Raw genomic sequence first — 15,883 nt, 5'->3', positions numbered from 1 at the left:
GTTGGAAAAGAATCATTAAAAAATCCACGCCTGGAGTTGTGATGGTGGTTGGAAAAGAATCATTAAAAAATCCACGCCTGGAGTTGTGATGGTGGTTGGAAAAGAATCATTAAAAAATCCACGCCTGGAGTTGTGATGGTGGTTGGAAAAGAATCATTAAAAAATCCACGCCTGGAGTTGTGATGGTGGTTGGAAAAGAATCATTAAAAAATCCACGCCTGGAGTTGTGATGGTGGTTGGAAAAGAATCATTAAAAAATCCACGCCTGGAGTTGTGATGGTGGTTGGAAAAGAATCATTAAAAAATCCACGCCTGGAGTTGTGATGGTGGTTGGAAAAGAATCATTAAAAAATCCACGCCTGGAGTTGTGATGGTGGTTGGAAAAGAATCATTAAAAAATCCACGCCTGGAGTTGTGATGGTGTTTGGAAAAAAATCATTAAAAAATCCACGCCTGGAGTTGTGATGGTGATTGGAAAAAAATCATTAAAAAATCCACGCCTGGAGTTGTGATGGTGTTTGGAAAAAAATCAATAAAAAATCCACGCCTGGAGTTGTGATGGTGGTTGGAAAAGAATCATTAAAAAATCCACGCCTGGAGGTCTGATGGTGGTTGGAAAAAAATCATTAAAAAATCCACGCCTGGAGGTCTGATGGTGGTTGGAAAAAATCATTAAAAAATCCACGCCTGGAGTTGTGATGGTGGTTGGAAAAAATCATTAAAAAATCCACGCCTGGAGGTCTGATGGTGGTTGAAAAAAATCATTAAAAAATCCACGCCTGGAGTTGTGATGGTGATTGAAAAAAAAAACCATTAAAAAAATCCACGCCTGGAGTTGTGATGGTGGTTGGAAAAAAATCAATAAAAAATCCACGCCTGGAGTTGTGATGGTGGTTGGAAAAGAATCATTAAAAAATCCACGCCTGGAGTTGTGATGGTGGTTGGAAAAGAATCATTAAAAAATCCATGCCTGGAGGTCTGATGGTGGTTGAAAAAAATCATTAAAAAATCCACGCCTGGAGTTGTGATGGTGGTTGGAAAAGAATCATTAAAAAATCCACGCCTGGAGTTGTGATGGTGGTTGGAAAAGAATCATTAAAAAATCCACGCCTGGAGTTATGATGGTGGTTGGAAAAGAATCATTAAAAAATCCACGCCTGGAGTTGTGATGGTGCTTGGAAAAAATCATTAAAAATGACATCTGGAGGTCTAATGGTGGTTGGAAAAAATCATTAAAAAATCCACGCCTGGAGTTGTGATGGTGGTTGGAAAAGAATCATTAAAAAATCCACGCCTAGAGTTGTGATAGTGGTTGGAAAATAATCATTAAAAAATCCACGCCTGAAGTTGTGATGGTGGTTGGAAAAGAATCATTAAAAAATCCACGCCTGGAGTTGTGATGGTGCTTGGAAAAAATCATTAAAAATGACATCTGGAGGTCTAATGGTGGTTGGAAAAAATCATTAAAAAATCCACGCCTGGAGTTGTGATGGTGGTTGGAAAAAATCATTAAAAAATCCACGCCTGGTGGTCTGATGGTTGTAGGAAAAAATTCTTTAAAAAATCCACGCATGGAGGCCTGATGGTGCTTGGAAAAAAGTCATTAAAAATCTACGCCTGGAGGTTTGATGGTGGTTGGGGAAAAAATATTCAAAATCCACGCCTGGAGTTGTGATGGTGGTTGGAAAAGAATCATTAAAAAATCCACGCCTGGAGGTCTGATTGTGGTTGGAAAAAATCATTAAAAAATCCACGCCTGGACGTCTGATTGTGGTTGGAAAAAATCATTAAAAAATCCACTCCTGGAGGTCTGATTGTGGTTGGAAAAAAATTATTAAAAAATCCACGCCTGGTGGTTGAAAAAAAATCATTAAAAAATCCACTCCTGGAGGTCTGATTGTGGTTGGAAAAAAATTATTAAAAAATTCACGACTGGTGGTTGGAAAAGAATCATTAAAAAATCCACGCCTGGAGTTGTGATGGTGGTTGGAAAAGAATCATTAAAAAATCCACGCCTGGAGTTGTGATGGTGGTTGGAAAAGAATCATTAAAAAAATCCACGCCTGGAGTTGTGGTGGTGGTTGGAAAAGAATCATTAAAAAATTCACGCCTGGAGTTGTGATGGTGGTTGGAAAAGAATCATTAAAAAACCCACACCTGGAGTTGTGATGGTGGTTGGAAAAGAATCATTAAAAAATCCAAGCCTGGAGTTGTGATGGTGGTTGGAAAAGAATCATTAAAAAATCCTCGCCTGGAGGTCGCATGGTGGTTGGAAAAGAATCATTAAAAAATCCACGCCTGGAGTTGTGATGGTGGTTGGAAAAGAATCATTAAAAAACCCACACCTGGAGTTGTGATGGTGGTTGGAAAAGAATCATTAAAAAATCCACACCTGGAGTTGTGATGGTGGTTGGAAAAGAATCATTAAAAAATCCACACCTGGAGTTGTGATGGTGGTTGGAAAAGAATCATTAAAAAATCCACGCCTGGAGTTGTGATGGTGGTTTGAAAAGAATTATTAAAAAATCCACGCCTGGTGGTGGTGATGGTGCTTGAGGACTGTTGGTGGTTGAAAAATAGTCTTTAAAAAATCCACGTTTTAAACTATTTTTTTATAAAATCCAAGTTTTATTGTCTGTTGGTGGTTAAAAAATATTCTTTAAAAAATCCACGTTTTTAAATATTTTTAAAAAATCCATGTTTTAAAATATTTTTTTAAAAAATCCACGTTTAAAAATATGTTTTAAAAACTCCACGCTTGAAAATATTTTTTAGAAAATCCACATTTGAAACTATTTTTTAAAATATGAAAAATATTCTTTGAAAAATCCACGTTTTTAAATAATGTTAAAAAATCCATGTTTTGAATTCTGTTGGTGGTTGAAAAATATTTTTTAAAAAATCCATGTTTTAAGATATGCTTTAAAAAAACAACGTTAAAAAATATTTTTTAAAAAATCCCCGTGTGAAAATATTTTTTTAAAAAATCCCCGCGTGAAAATATTTTTTTAAAAAAATCCACGTTTTGAGGTCTGTTGGTGGTTGAAAAATATTCTTTGAAAAATCGACGTTTTTAAATATTTTTTAAAAAATCCCCGTGTGAAAAAATTTTTAAAAAAAACCCACGTTTTACATTTTTTTTAAAAAAATCTACGTTTTAAAATATTTTTTAAAAATCCACGTTTTAATATATTTTTTAAAAATCCACGTTTTAGAATATTTTTCAAAAAACCGACGTTTTAAAATCTTTTTTAAAAGATCCACGTTTCAAACTATTTTTCAATAAAAACAACGTTTTAAAATATTTTTTAAAAAATCCATGTTTTGAAATATTTTTTTTGAAAAATCCAAGTTTTGAGGTATGTTGGTGGTTAAAAAATATTTTTTGAAAAATCCACGTTTTAAAATATTTTTTAAAAAATCCCCGTTTTGAGGTCTGTTGGTGGTTGAAAAATATTCTTTGAAAAAACCACGTTTTTAAATATTTTTTAAAAAATCCATTTTTTGAGGTCTATTGGTGGTTGAAAAATATTCTTTAAATAATCCACGTTTTAAAAAATTTTTTAAAAAAATCCACGTTTTAAAATATTTTTTAAAAAAGTCCACGTTTTAAAATATTTTTTAAAAAAATCCACGTTTTAAAATATTTTTTAAAAAAGTCCACGTTTTAAAATATTTTTTAAAAAAACCCACGTTTTAAAATATTTTTTAAAAAAATCCACGTCTTAAAATATTTTTTAAAAAAGTCCACGTTTTTAAATATTTTTTAAAAAAGTCCACGTTTTTAAATATTTTTTAAAAAAAATCCACGTTTTAAAATATTTTTTAAAAAAGTCCACGTTTTTAAATATTTTTTTAAAAAATCCACGTTTTAAAATATTTTTTAAAAAATCCTCGTTTTAAAATATTTTTTAAAAAATCCACGTTTTAAAATATTTTTTAAAAAATCCACGTTTCAAAATATTTTTTAAAAAATCCACGTTATAAAAATCCACGTCTTAAAATATTTTTAAATAATCCACGTTTTAAAATATTTTTAAAAAATCCACGTTTTAAAATGTTTTTTAAAAAATCCAGGTTTTAAAATATTTTTCAAAAAATCCAGGTTTTAAAATATTTTTTAAAAAATCCAGGTTTTTAAATATTTTTTAAAAAATCCAGGTTTTAAAATATTTTTTAAAAAATCCTGGTTTTAAAATATTTTTTAAAAAATCCAGGTTTTAAAATATTTTTTAAAAAATCCACGTTTTAAAATATTTTTTTTAAAAAATCCACATTTTGAAATATTTAAAAGAAATCAAAGTTTTAAAATATTTTTTAAAAAATCCATGTTTAAAGGTCAGTTGGTGGTTGAAAAATATTCTTTAAAAATCCACGTTTTAAAATATTTTTTAAAAAATCCATGTTTTGAGGTTTGTTGGTGGTTAAAAAATATTCTTCAAAAAATCCAAGTTATAAAAAATTTTTTAAAAAATCTTTTTTTAGAGGTCTGTTGGTTGCTGAAAAAATTTCTATGAAAATCCACCTTTTCTAAATATTTTTTTAAAAATCCCATGTTTTGAGGTCTGTTGTTGGTTGAAAAATATTCTTTAAAAATCCAAGTTTTAAAATATTTTTTAAAAAATTCACGTTTTAAAATATTTTTAAACACGTTTTAAAATATTTTTTAAAAAATCCCAGTTTTAAAATGTTTTTTAAAAAAATATTTTTTAAAAATCCAAGTTTTAAAATATTTTTTTAAAAAGTCCACGTTTTAAAATAGGGTTTATAAAATCCAAGTTTTAAAATATTTTTTTAAAAAAATCTACGTTTTGAGGTCTTTTCATGGTTGAGAACATAATTCCTTAAAAATTCCAAGTTTTGAGGTCTGTTCGTGATTGAAAATAAAAATTATTTAAAAAATCCACGTTTTGAGGTCTGTTCGTGGTTGAAAAATAATTTTTAAAAATTCCACGTTTTTAGGTCTGTTGGTGTTTAGAAAAATATTTTTCTAAAAAAAACACGTTTTGAGGTCTGTTGGTGTTTCGAAAAATATATATATTTTTCTAAATTTACGTTTTGAAGTCTGAAGGTGAATGGAAAAATATCATTTAAAAAATCCACGCTTATAGGTCTGTAGGTGAATGAAAAAAATCATTAAAAAATCCACGCTTAGAGGTCTGATGATGCATGAAAAAATTTAAAATATCTTAAAAAAGTATAAAATATACTAGAATTGCGTATAAGTGTTGACACCAACCATACGCAACACTGTCTCCCTTAACATTTTTATAGTTTAATAAGTATAGCGTATAGAAAAACAATAACCTTTATGAGAATTCCCATTAAAGAGTGATTATTCTTGCGACTATTCATGTTGAGTTTTTTTCAATCTCTATTTATACATCAATTACAAAATATAATTCAATTATAACTAACAATAAAAATATATTAACATTTATATTGCAGGAATATCAACGATAGTGACAAGCGCACAACAACAACAACAGCAACGACACGAACAGCAGTAACAAACATCAATGCTCTGATTATAGCTGAGTGGATAATTACAACAAAATAAATATATATGGACTCGAGTCAGGCAAACATTTCACAGAGTCATGACCTGCTTGTTCTTCATGTTTCCTTAACTTAGAGACTACATGGGCCTGATGATGATGGCTTGCATGCCGCTCAAGTCGACGTCGTCGTCGTCGTCGTGGTAGCTGTCAATGTAAATTTGAATTTTAAATAATGAACTAACGTTTGCAGCAAATGACGTCGCTGAACACACACATGTAAAGAATTTCTTAAAGGAAATAAGAAGTAGAAAAAAGAAATAAAAATTTATATTGAAAAAACAGAAGAAAAATTGCCACAACACCCCCAAAAGAGGGCAGAAAGAAGGAGCTATACTTAATGGTTGTAGAGGAGAAGAGTCAAAAAGGAAAATAACAAAAACAAAACTCGATATTTTTTCTGGGTCAATTCATATTGGATTACGTGTTCCGAGCAACTTCGCCTACAAAGTATGGTCATGTTTTAAAAGAAAAGAGCAGTTAGCAGCAGGCAAGCTGTTTTGAGCCAAGTGGAAGTAAAGCACCACAACAATACAAAAAGCAAACAAATGACAAAAAATAAACAATGCAAAGGCCAATAAATTTTCCAACAAACAAAGTAAACATTCACATATGAGTTTGACAAACAAAAGACCATAACAAAAACAGCAACAACAACGAATTTGATTTCTTTGCTTCTTCTACTTCTTTTATGGTAAACTTTTTGGCCCAGGCAGTAGCAAGCCAAGCAGCCACATAAGGCCATAACAACAAACCTAAGCAAACAACACCCTCACAAAAATAGTCAGGCAGCCAGCAAAAAAAACTTTTGTGGAAAATTTAACAACAACAACAACGAGAAGTCAATTTTGACAACTGGCCAAAATAAATTTCAAAATTGAACTAAATGTTGTCTGTTAGCTGTTGGGGTCCAAAAATAAATTTCCTTACAGCACCCACACCAACAACGGACACAGACACCACACCACCACCTCCACCATATCTATGGGAAGTCGACATAGAAACGGAAACGGAAATAGCACAAGCAAAGCAACGGATATATGCAAACCTCTTGTAAACACACACGGCAACACACAGGAGACAACAAAGCCAAAACAGACACACACACACCCACACAGAAACATACACACCAAACTGCACAACCGGTTTAGTCAATGTCAATGAGCGATGGCCAAAATTTTAAATTACCAAAACTCTCATAAACTAAAAGCAGTTGTCGAACATCAACGTCATCATCAACGTGAAGGTGGAGAAGGAGGAGACGAAGAAGCATCTCTACCCCATCCCCTAACACCAAAAATAGGCTGCAAAACTTTTAGCCAAACTTTCCATTGCCTTGGTACGCAACAACCATCTCAGTATGAATCACAACATATTGCCTTGCAACATGGCAGAAGCAAGCAGCAGCAACATTACCCAACCACTAGCTGCAGGGGCAGCAGCAGCAACAAGAAGACCAACAAGGCTCAACTTTTGCCACAGCTAACAACAACAGCAGCAGCAGCAGACACAAAAATGCCAACTCAACACCTGCAACAACAAGAAGAAACGAAAAACAACTATTGTCCCATGGTGGTGGAACCTGCCTCAAAGACTTATAATTCAGCAACATCATTAGCGCCCAACAACTGCTCCTCACCACCAGCACCAGGTCCAATATCAGCAATATCGCCTTCACCAACATCGTCATCACCATCATCCTCCTCACTCTACCTACCCCAACTGTGGCCCTCATCCTCAACACTCTACTCGAACTATAGTTGTTGTGTTTTAACCTATAATCTCTTTGCAGCCTATGCTGAGGCTGCCACATTGCAACTAAAACGCAAAACATCACTGACTAAACTTTTCTATGCCGCCAGTTGTTGGAGTGGTGCAGGTGGCGGTGGTGCTGCTGGATTTACTTCCCTAAGACGTCACAATGATATGAGCAGTATTTGCTATCTAATACTCATGGCTTTTGTCTATTGGGGTGTAATGATTAGGGCAGCTGTGGCCACGAATTTAAGTAACAATGCCACAACTTCCTCGGCAAGTAACCCAATAGACGCCACAACAATAGCAACTTCAACGCAACTAAATGCGTCTATGGAAAATTTCCAGGAAATAACAAACAAAAATTTCTTACCAAATTCCAAGTACAATAACAATAATAACAAATTCTTTGCTTTATTCGCCAAAGAAAAGGAGCCAGCAAATGCCAGCCAACCTACGAACGTTATCAGCAATAACATCACAACCTCCACTTCACTCTCTCAAATGAATAAACAGCTACCATTTCTATCTTTAACTTCTTCTTCATCATCGGCGTCGTTTTCCCCGTCTTCGTCATCATTATCATCATCATCGTCGTCGTCACCTGTCTCTTTGGATATTCTAAGTAATTATCAACGGCGCCTATTAACACGTCGTGAAGCCGCCAATGTGCCTGATTTTGAAGATGATGATTCAAGTTATCATGATGATGACTTAGATGAATATGAAACATTAATTCGTAATAAATCTGGTGAGTAGATTGAGATACTTGGCTTTTATTTTCAATTCGGGGGTACATTAGGGCGTATAACTACTGACAGCATGTATACGCCCTAATGCACTCCTAATATGCAATGAAATATATTATGAATATACCCAAATTTAACATGTAGTGAAGAATCGTCAGCTTCTTCTTCAGCCGACATATAAATCCCCTCAGCCTATGATTGTACAATTTAAATTTCAGGGTACAATGAGTTGTATAACTTATGACATTACATATACGCACTAATGTCCCCACAGGTTCAACAAGAACAAAAGGCGTACAGAAATAAGGCCCCGTGAAATAAAACCCCAAACGGAAATAAAAATTGACACCAATTTTTGGGGTGTTTTTTCAATTTGAAAAATGGTCCCAATACATAAAGGCCCCAAACTAGGAAATTTGACCCAAAAAAAATATGATCAGTCCAATCATGAATGAAAATTCCGTGCGGAATTTCTCTCTTTTCTCTTCTCTCCTATCACAAACAAAAAATCCGCACGGAAAAACATTCCGATGGAGAAAAAGTAGGTATCACCAACGCTCTCAAACATGTGTTTTCCTCCAAAAAAATCTCTCTTGCAAAACTGAAGGGAGATTACAAAAAAAGTTGGTATTTCCCAAAAATGTTGTACTAAACATGCAAAATAAACAGTTTTGTTGGGTTTTTATACTAAAATCTTCAATTTGCGGTTGGAAATTTATTAAAAACTGAACATACTTTACAAAATAACATTAGTTTGCAAACTCATTCACTCTCAACTTTTTGTACCGATCAACGATGGGATGGCAGAATTTTGCACATACAAAATACCGATTCGTTATTGTTGAAAACACTGGATAAATGCATATTTTCAATTACATATTTTTATTTCAAAATTCATATTTTTTCAATTTTTGCCATCTTTTTATTAAAAATAATCGTTTTTAACACATTGTCAATAGTGGCAGTTCCACAGCACAATGCACTGTTTCCTTGGAATTTTCCAATCTTATTTGATGTTTTTCGTAATAGGTAACATCTTCTGAATATCTTTGATGTATAAAAGTGTAATTTATTTGATTAAATTTGTTTATTTTGTCTAAAAACACAAACACTTAACATTTTCTCTTTGTTTAGGGCATACAAGGTATGAAAAAGACCCTTCAGTGCTGCCAAATTCAATGATTATTTTTCTCACATTATTCATGATAGGAGGAATGTTCTCTCGAGAAAAATCTATTCCGCGAGAACTGCATTCCGCAAGAATATTCATGATTGGGCTGTATATTTATGCCCCAAAATTTCAATAGGGCCAAAATGTATTTTTGAAATTGGGGTGCGTACAATTAGGCGCCAAACTATCCATTTACGACCCAAACTTTTTGTAAAAATATGTAAATATTTTTTTAAACCGAGGCGCCGCAGAAGAATATATTTTTGACAAATTGTGCGATTTTGTACAAAAATATTTCTACAATTTTAGAAATACAAAGTTTTTCTAAAAATTTGCAAATAATTTTATAAAACCGAAAAGCGCCGTAAGCGAAAATATTTTTGAAAATATAGCGCGATTTTTTTACCCAAAAAAATTTTTCACAATTTTACTAAATACAAAGTTTCTCTAAAAAATGGCAAATAATTTTATAAAACCGAAAAGCGCCAGTGGCGAAACTATTTTGGACAAAATCGAGCTATTTTTAAATGGTTTTATTTAGCTCACCCCGTTTGTTTTATTTATTCTTGGGTCAAATTTAGTAATTCAAATTTCACCCTCTTCCTGTCAACCGATTAATCTGAAATTTTGTATACACTTTGGATTTTGATGACAATACAATTATGTTTATTCATTATCATTATAAATTCAAGATGGCCGCCGCTACAAAATGGCGGATAATTTATGTTTTATTAATCCCATAACTATGGGTATCAAATGAAAGGGCTCAACAAGCAGAATAAAATATACCATAAAAAATTTAAATCCAAGATGGCGGCCGCTACAAAATGGCGGATAACGTAGGTTTTATCAATCCCATCAATATGGGTATCAAATGAAAGGTCTCAACAAGTAGAATACAATTTACTATGCAAAATTGAAATCTAAGATGGCCGCCGCTACCAAATGGCTGATAACATTTTTTTATCAATCCCACCAATATGGGTATCAAATAAAAGGGCTTGACAAGAAGAATACAGTGCACTATACAGTACATCTTATACACCCGAAAGCCATACAGTTTCCAGCTTAATACAATTACACGACGGCTGAAAGAAGAATGTTGCCTTTAATACTATCATGGGCTTCTACAATACATAAAATGCAGGGCAGCACTGTGGATCACGCAGTCGTATACTTAGGTGCGAAACTGTTTGAAGAAGGTCAAGCCTACAACTCTTAGTAGAGTAAGATCTGTGCAGGGACTACGTATAGAGGAGTTGGACTGCAATAAACTAACGGGCAAGAAACCTTGCAATAATGAAGCACTAAATGAATTAAACAGAATGCGAAATAAAAACTAAAAACTAGAAAATAAAAATAGGTAAAAAAACTTTTTAAGTTAAACGGTTTTATGTTAAACATACATTGCAATGTTTAAGATAAATGTACTAAAAACCAAAAAATAATAAAATAGATACAGTCGTGGGAATTATAAACATATGCATAGACTAGACTAAAATAAAACCCTGGGGCACGTCAATTGTCTACAAATTATCGACTTAATGTGCGATAGAAGAATCGTTTAATTCGTCGTTAGGCAGTTGGCCCACCGACGGTGAGGAAATTACTTACTATTTCTTGCTCATGGAAATTCCAATAGTTATACACTCCATGTAAATAAAAGAGATGTTTCAACTAGTTTATCGTTGGACATTCTCACTGCTGGTTGGCGAGGAATCGTTTTACTGCTCGTAGTTTGTCTTTAATCGACAAAGTACTACTCGCTCACCACTATGAAACCCTAAAACTCGCTTATAATCGAGCTTGCTAGCTTGTTTGCACATTCTATCCCTACTTATCACACGTCCATCGCTGTCGGTTGAACAACTGCCTTATTATAGTGTAACATTACAAAACGAACATTTTGATCAACGATTGTAGACAATTGACGTGCCCCACGGTTTTATTTTAGTCTAGTCTATGCATATGTTTATAATTCCCACGACTGTATCTATTTTATTATTTTTTGTTTTTAGTACATTTATCTTAAACATTGCAATGTATGTTTAACATAAAACCGTTTAACTTAAAAAGTTTTTTACCTATTTTTATTTACAAAAATATTTTCACAACTTTATAAAACACAAAGTTTTTCTAAAAAATAGCAAACAATTTTATAAACTTTTTTTTTTGGTTGAGATATTTCGGCTTAAGGTCAATTGTTACTTTTTTTTGCTTTTCGAAATGTTCCATTATTTTCTATTGATCAAAGAACTGTCATAAATTTTAGAGAAGAAGTTAGAATATAAGAGGAATTGTACATTTAGGAAGACTTAAGTGCCAAACAATACCGAAGTCTCCACAAAATCTTCCAGATTTCATATAAGTATTTAAAAATTAAATTATATCTGAATTTGTCAGCAGCAAATCGGAGAAATTTTACCAGACTACGGTATTCGACGAAGACGTTTCGTATATAGAGTATATTAATTATTTAAATTAAAAAAAAAAATGAAATCGCGAAAATTTTATGTGCATTTGCATTTTTTACAAACAAAAACTCTGTATTTTTTAAATAGCAAAAATTACTTACATACTTAGCTGGCCCATTACAGAACATTTGTTTCATAGACCGAACTAAGACAAGATCTCCAATTCTTTCTGTTTCGTGTTTCGCTTTTTGTTTGTGCCATCTATTCTTTGACCTGCCAATTCTGCGTGCACCGCCATGTGGCTCGAATTTATACGCCTTTTTAGCGGGTTCATCATCGCTCATTCTTATTATATGGCCTAGCCAACGCAATCGCTGCATCTCGATACGTTTAACAATATTGATGTCGTTGTATAGCAGATACAGCTCGTGGTTCATGCGACGTCGATATTCACCGTCAACGCAGATTGGTCAGTAGATCTTTCGAATAATTTTTCTCTCAAACACGCCAAGCACTGCCTTATCTGCTTGCGCAAGTACCCAGGCTTCGGAACCATACATCAGAACGGGTAGTATCAGTGTTTTAGAAAGCGTTATTTTTGTGTAACGAGTTGTGGCTTTGTTTTTAAAGTGCTTACTTATTCCAAAGTAGCATCTGTTGGCCAATACAATTCTTCTTCCTATTTCACAACTGATGTTGTTTGTTGTGTTTATGGCAGTGCCGAGGTAGACGAAAGTCTTTAACTACCACAGTTGGTCCGAGCTCTATGGACGCTTTGCGCGTCGACACCATCAATTTGGTCTTTTCGCCGTTTACCGCCAGACCCACTTTCGCAGATTCTGCTTCGACCTTCCTAAAGGTATCAGTTACTTCCTCTACTGATCGTCCCATGATGTCTATGTCATCAGCATAGGCAAGTAACATGTGACTATTGGTGTAAATTGTGCCATTTCTTTTGACATTTGCATCTCGTATTACCTTTTCCAGCAAAATGTTGAATAGGTCACACGAAAGGCTGTCTCCTTGCCTGAAACCTCTTTTGGTACAAAATTCTTCGGAGAGGTTCTTTCCAATTTTAACTGAGGACCTAGTATCAGTTAAAGTCATCTTACAAAGCCGGATGAGCTTTGCGGGGATACCAAATTCAGACATTGCATGGAATACCTTTGATCGGAGTTGACTGTCGAATGCTGCTTTATAATCGACAAAAAGGTGATATGTGTCGATCTGCATCTCTTGGGTCTTCTCTAGGATTTGCCGCAGGGTAAATATCTGGTCAATGGTGGACTTGCCAGGTCTAAAGCCACATTGGTATGGTCCAATTATTTCGTTGACCATTGGCTTTAGTCGTTCGCACAGTATCCCTGACACTATCTTATAGGCAATAGGGAGAAGACTTATGCCCCTCCTTTCTTGTGGACGGGACAAAGGATGCTCAGGTTCCAATCGTCGGGTACGCGTTCTTCCTGCCAGATGGAGCTAACTAGCTGATGCATACAGTTTATCAGCGTGTCGCCTCCGGTTTTAAACAGCTCGGCTGGTAGGCCATCAGCTCCTGCTGCCTTATTATTCTTCAGCCGGTTTATTGCTGTCTTTACCTCATCTTGGCCGGGTGGTAAAGATTCAATTCCATCTTCTGGGGTTGGATCTGTGGTATCTTCGTCGACTTCGCTACTATTGGATACCAACAGTTTGGAAAAATGATCTTTCCATATCCTTAGCACACTATCTGTATCAGTTACCAGATTACTTTGTTGGTATCTACAGGAGGATGTGCCTGTACCAAAGCCATCAGTTTGATGCTTGACTCTTTGGTAGAATTTTCGGACTTCATTCTGTCTCCTGTGCATCTCGATTTGTTCACACCCCCGCTTTTCCATCTCCCTCTTTTTCCTGCGAAAAAGACGTTTCTCCTCTCTCGTTTTCTCCCAATACCTCTATCGTGCGCTATGCGTTGCTACTGATTGTAAAGTAACTCTATATGCCGCATTTTTCTCTTCGGTAGCAGCACGACACTTCTGGTCATACCATGGATTCCTTGATGGAGGTCTCTGGTATCCAAGTATGAATTTTGCGGCTGTTTGCATGGAATGGGCAATATTTTGCCATTGTGTTGTTATGTTATCGGGACAAGGAGTGCTCTCATTAAGCAATTGGGCTAGTTGAGTGGAATATGCTGTGGCTATCTGTTGTGTTTGCAGCCTATCGATGTCCAACTTCCGCGTTGTGTCTGTTCGTGCTTTATTTGCAACGTTTAGAAGGGTACGTACCTATGATGCAACAAGGTAGTAATCCGAATCAATGTTTGCACCTCGGAACGATCGTACATCCAACACGCTCGATGAAGGTCTTCCATCTATCACAACATGATCAATTTGATTACTTGTTCTTTGAGCTGGAGACAGCCAGGTGCCCTTATGAATATCGAGATGATTAAATCAGGTACTACTAACTACCATGTTTTTGCAGCTGCAAAGTCTATCAGCCTCATACTATTGTCAGATGTTTCACTGTGGAGACTGAAATTCCCGACTGTTGGGCCAAAGTTATTCTCCTTTCCAATTTTGGCATTAAAATCGCCTAGAACAATTTTAATGTCCTGGGCAGGGCAATGGTCATATGTTTCTTCTAAGCGCTCGTAAAATATATCTTTGGTCTGTTCGTCCTTTTCTTCAGTGGGAGCATGAGCGCAAATAAAGCTGATGCTGAAGAATTTAGCTTTTATTCGAATTGCAGCAAGTCTTTCATTCACTGGGGTGAAGCTGGATACCAGATGTTTTAGCCTCCGACCAACTACGAATCCGCAACCAGACTCATGCTTTACCTCATGGCAGCTATAATACAGTGCGTCACCTTTAGTTGTTGTTGTGACGCCTTTCCCAATCCATCGTATTTCCTGTATGGCAGTAATATCGGCTTTGTACTTTTCAAATACGTCTGCCAATGCACCTTCTCTATAAAGAGTTCCAACATTCCAGGTGCAGATTCGCAGATCATGGTCCTTAAAACGTTTGCGGGGTTCGTCAACTTTAGAAGGTTTTTTTTTTTTCTTTTCTTTCGTTTTTTCATAGTAGGCTGTTTTTTCTAGGGGAGGGTTACTAACCCGACGCCCAAACCCAAGTTTTTAATTTTCTTATGGGTGCACGTGCGGCACATGTTAGCTCACTACCTTTAACAGGTGTAAAAGGCAGTTCCCCAGGTGACACCACGGGGAGGTCAGAGTCCACTTGAGGTGAAAGAGGGACCAAGATAAATCCTGGGCTTTGTCGTGTTAAAACCGGTCAGGACCGTGCCTTGGTATCTTCCATCCCCTACGTCACGCTATTGGCCCCAACAGCTGAATAAAAAAAGGTCCCAAAAAGACATTTTCGCCCCAAAAGTTTTGTTGTTGTTTTCCATATATGTACATGTTTGGGGCATATTTTCATTTTCAATTTGGGATGTTATTTCATGGGGCTTTATTTCTGTACGCTGAACAGAAGAGTCAGTCGTTGCCGACAGCGAAATACTCTCAAAACCTACACAGAAAAAAAAAACAAAGTTATGAATTTTTTACTAATTCCGTTAATAATTATACCCTACACCACTATGTGGAAAGGGTATTATAAGTTTATTTTGGTAAAAATTGAAATTGAGCTACTAAGGGTACTGAGCGTATAACTAATGACAGCAAGTATGCGCACCGATGAGCCTACATTGCCAGACCTGAATGTTATAAATAATGGGTTCCTTGAATATTGTACTAAATGCGAATGTAGGAAGGTGATACAAAAAGCGAATTCAGCTCTTCAAAACATATTTATCAAAAATACATAAAAAATATGTCACTTTCTTAAAGCTTCGCGAGGAATGTTTTATCGTTTCCTTTTTTCTTTGGTAGATTCTTCGCACAACAACTTTTGACAGAAAATGAAGACTAAGGCCTGAATTCGCCTTCTGGATAACCTTACTAAATGAACCTTGCACTCGTTAAATATTTTCTCTAGGAAAGCCGGCGTTGATGGAGCTCTTGATAGTTTTTCAAATATTCTTTAAAAATGTACGATTTAATGGGCTTTGAAATACTTGATACAATTCACTTTTATGATACTCTTAACAAGCTTTCAAATATTCTTCAAACATATATGTTTAAGGCGCTTCAGATAGGCTCTTGAATGTTCAATAATTGTTTTCATTAAATTAGCTGCATACGATTTAGAAAATCCTAATAAAAAACCATATTTAAGTATCTCTGGG

General features: G+C 34.9%; 1 protein-coding gene across 4 annotated transcripts in view; it reads left to right on the top strand.

Moving 5' to 3' along the window:
• The window catches only part of LOC141403490 (uncharacterized), a 311,915-nt gene that overhangs the window by 167,488 nt on the left and 128,544 nt on the right, over positions 1 to 15,883 (top strand). For all 4 annotated transcript variants that reach the window (XR_012412817.1, XR_012412816.1, XM_073985982.1 and 1 more), the window contains exon 3: positions 5,449 to 8,064. Coding sequence is in view for 2 of the 4 variants with exons in the window: in XM_073985982.1 (XP_073842083.1) it covers positions 6,726 to 8,064 (1,339 nt within the window). In the remaining 2 variants the exon portion in view is untranslated. The remainder of the gene's footprint in view (positions 1 to 5,448; positions 8,065 to 15,883) is intronic.

Source organism: Musca autumnalis, unplaced genomic scaffold, assembly GCF_047663935.1.
Source record: "Musca autumnalis isolate F117 unplaced genomic scaffold, ASM4766393v1 scaffold_4, whole genome shotgun sequence".
NCBI lineage: Eukaryota > Metazoa > Arthropoda > Insecta > Diptera > Muscidae > Musca > Musca autumnalis.
This window is presented reverse-complemented; position numbering and strand designations above follow the sequence as displayed.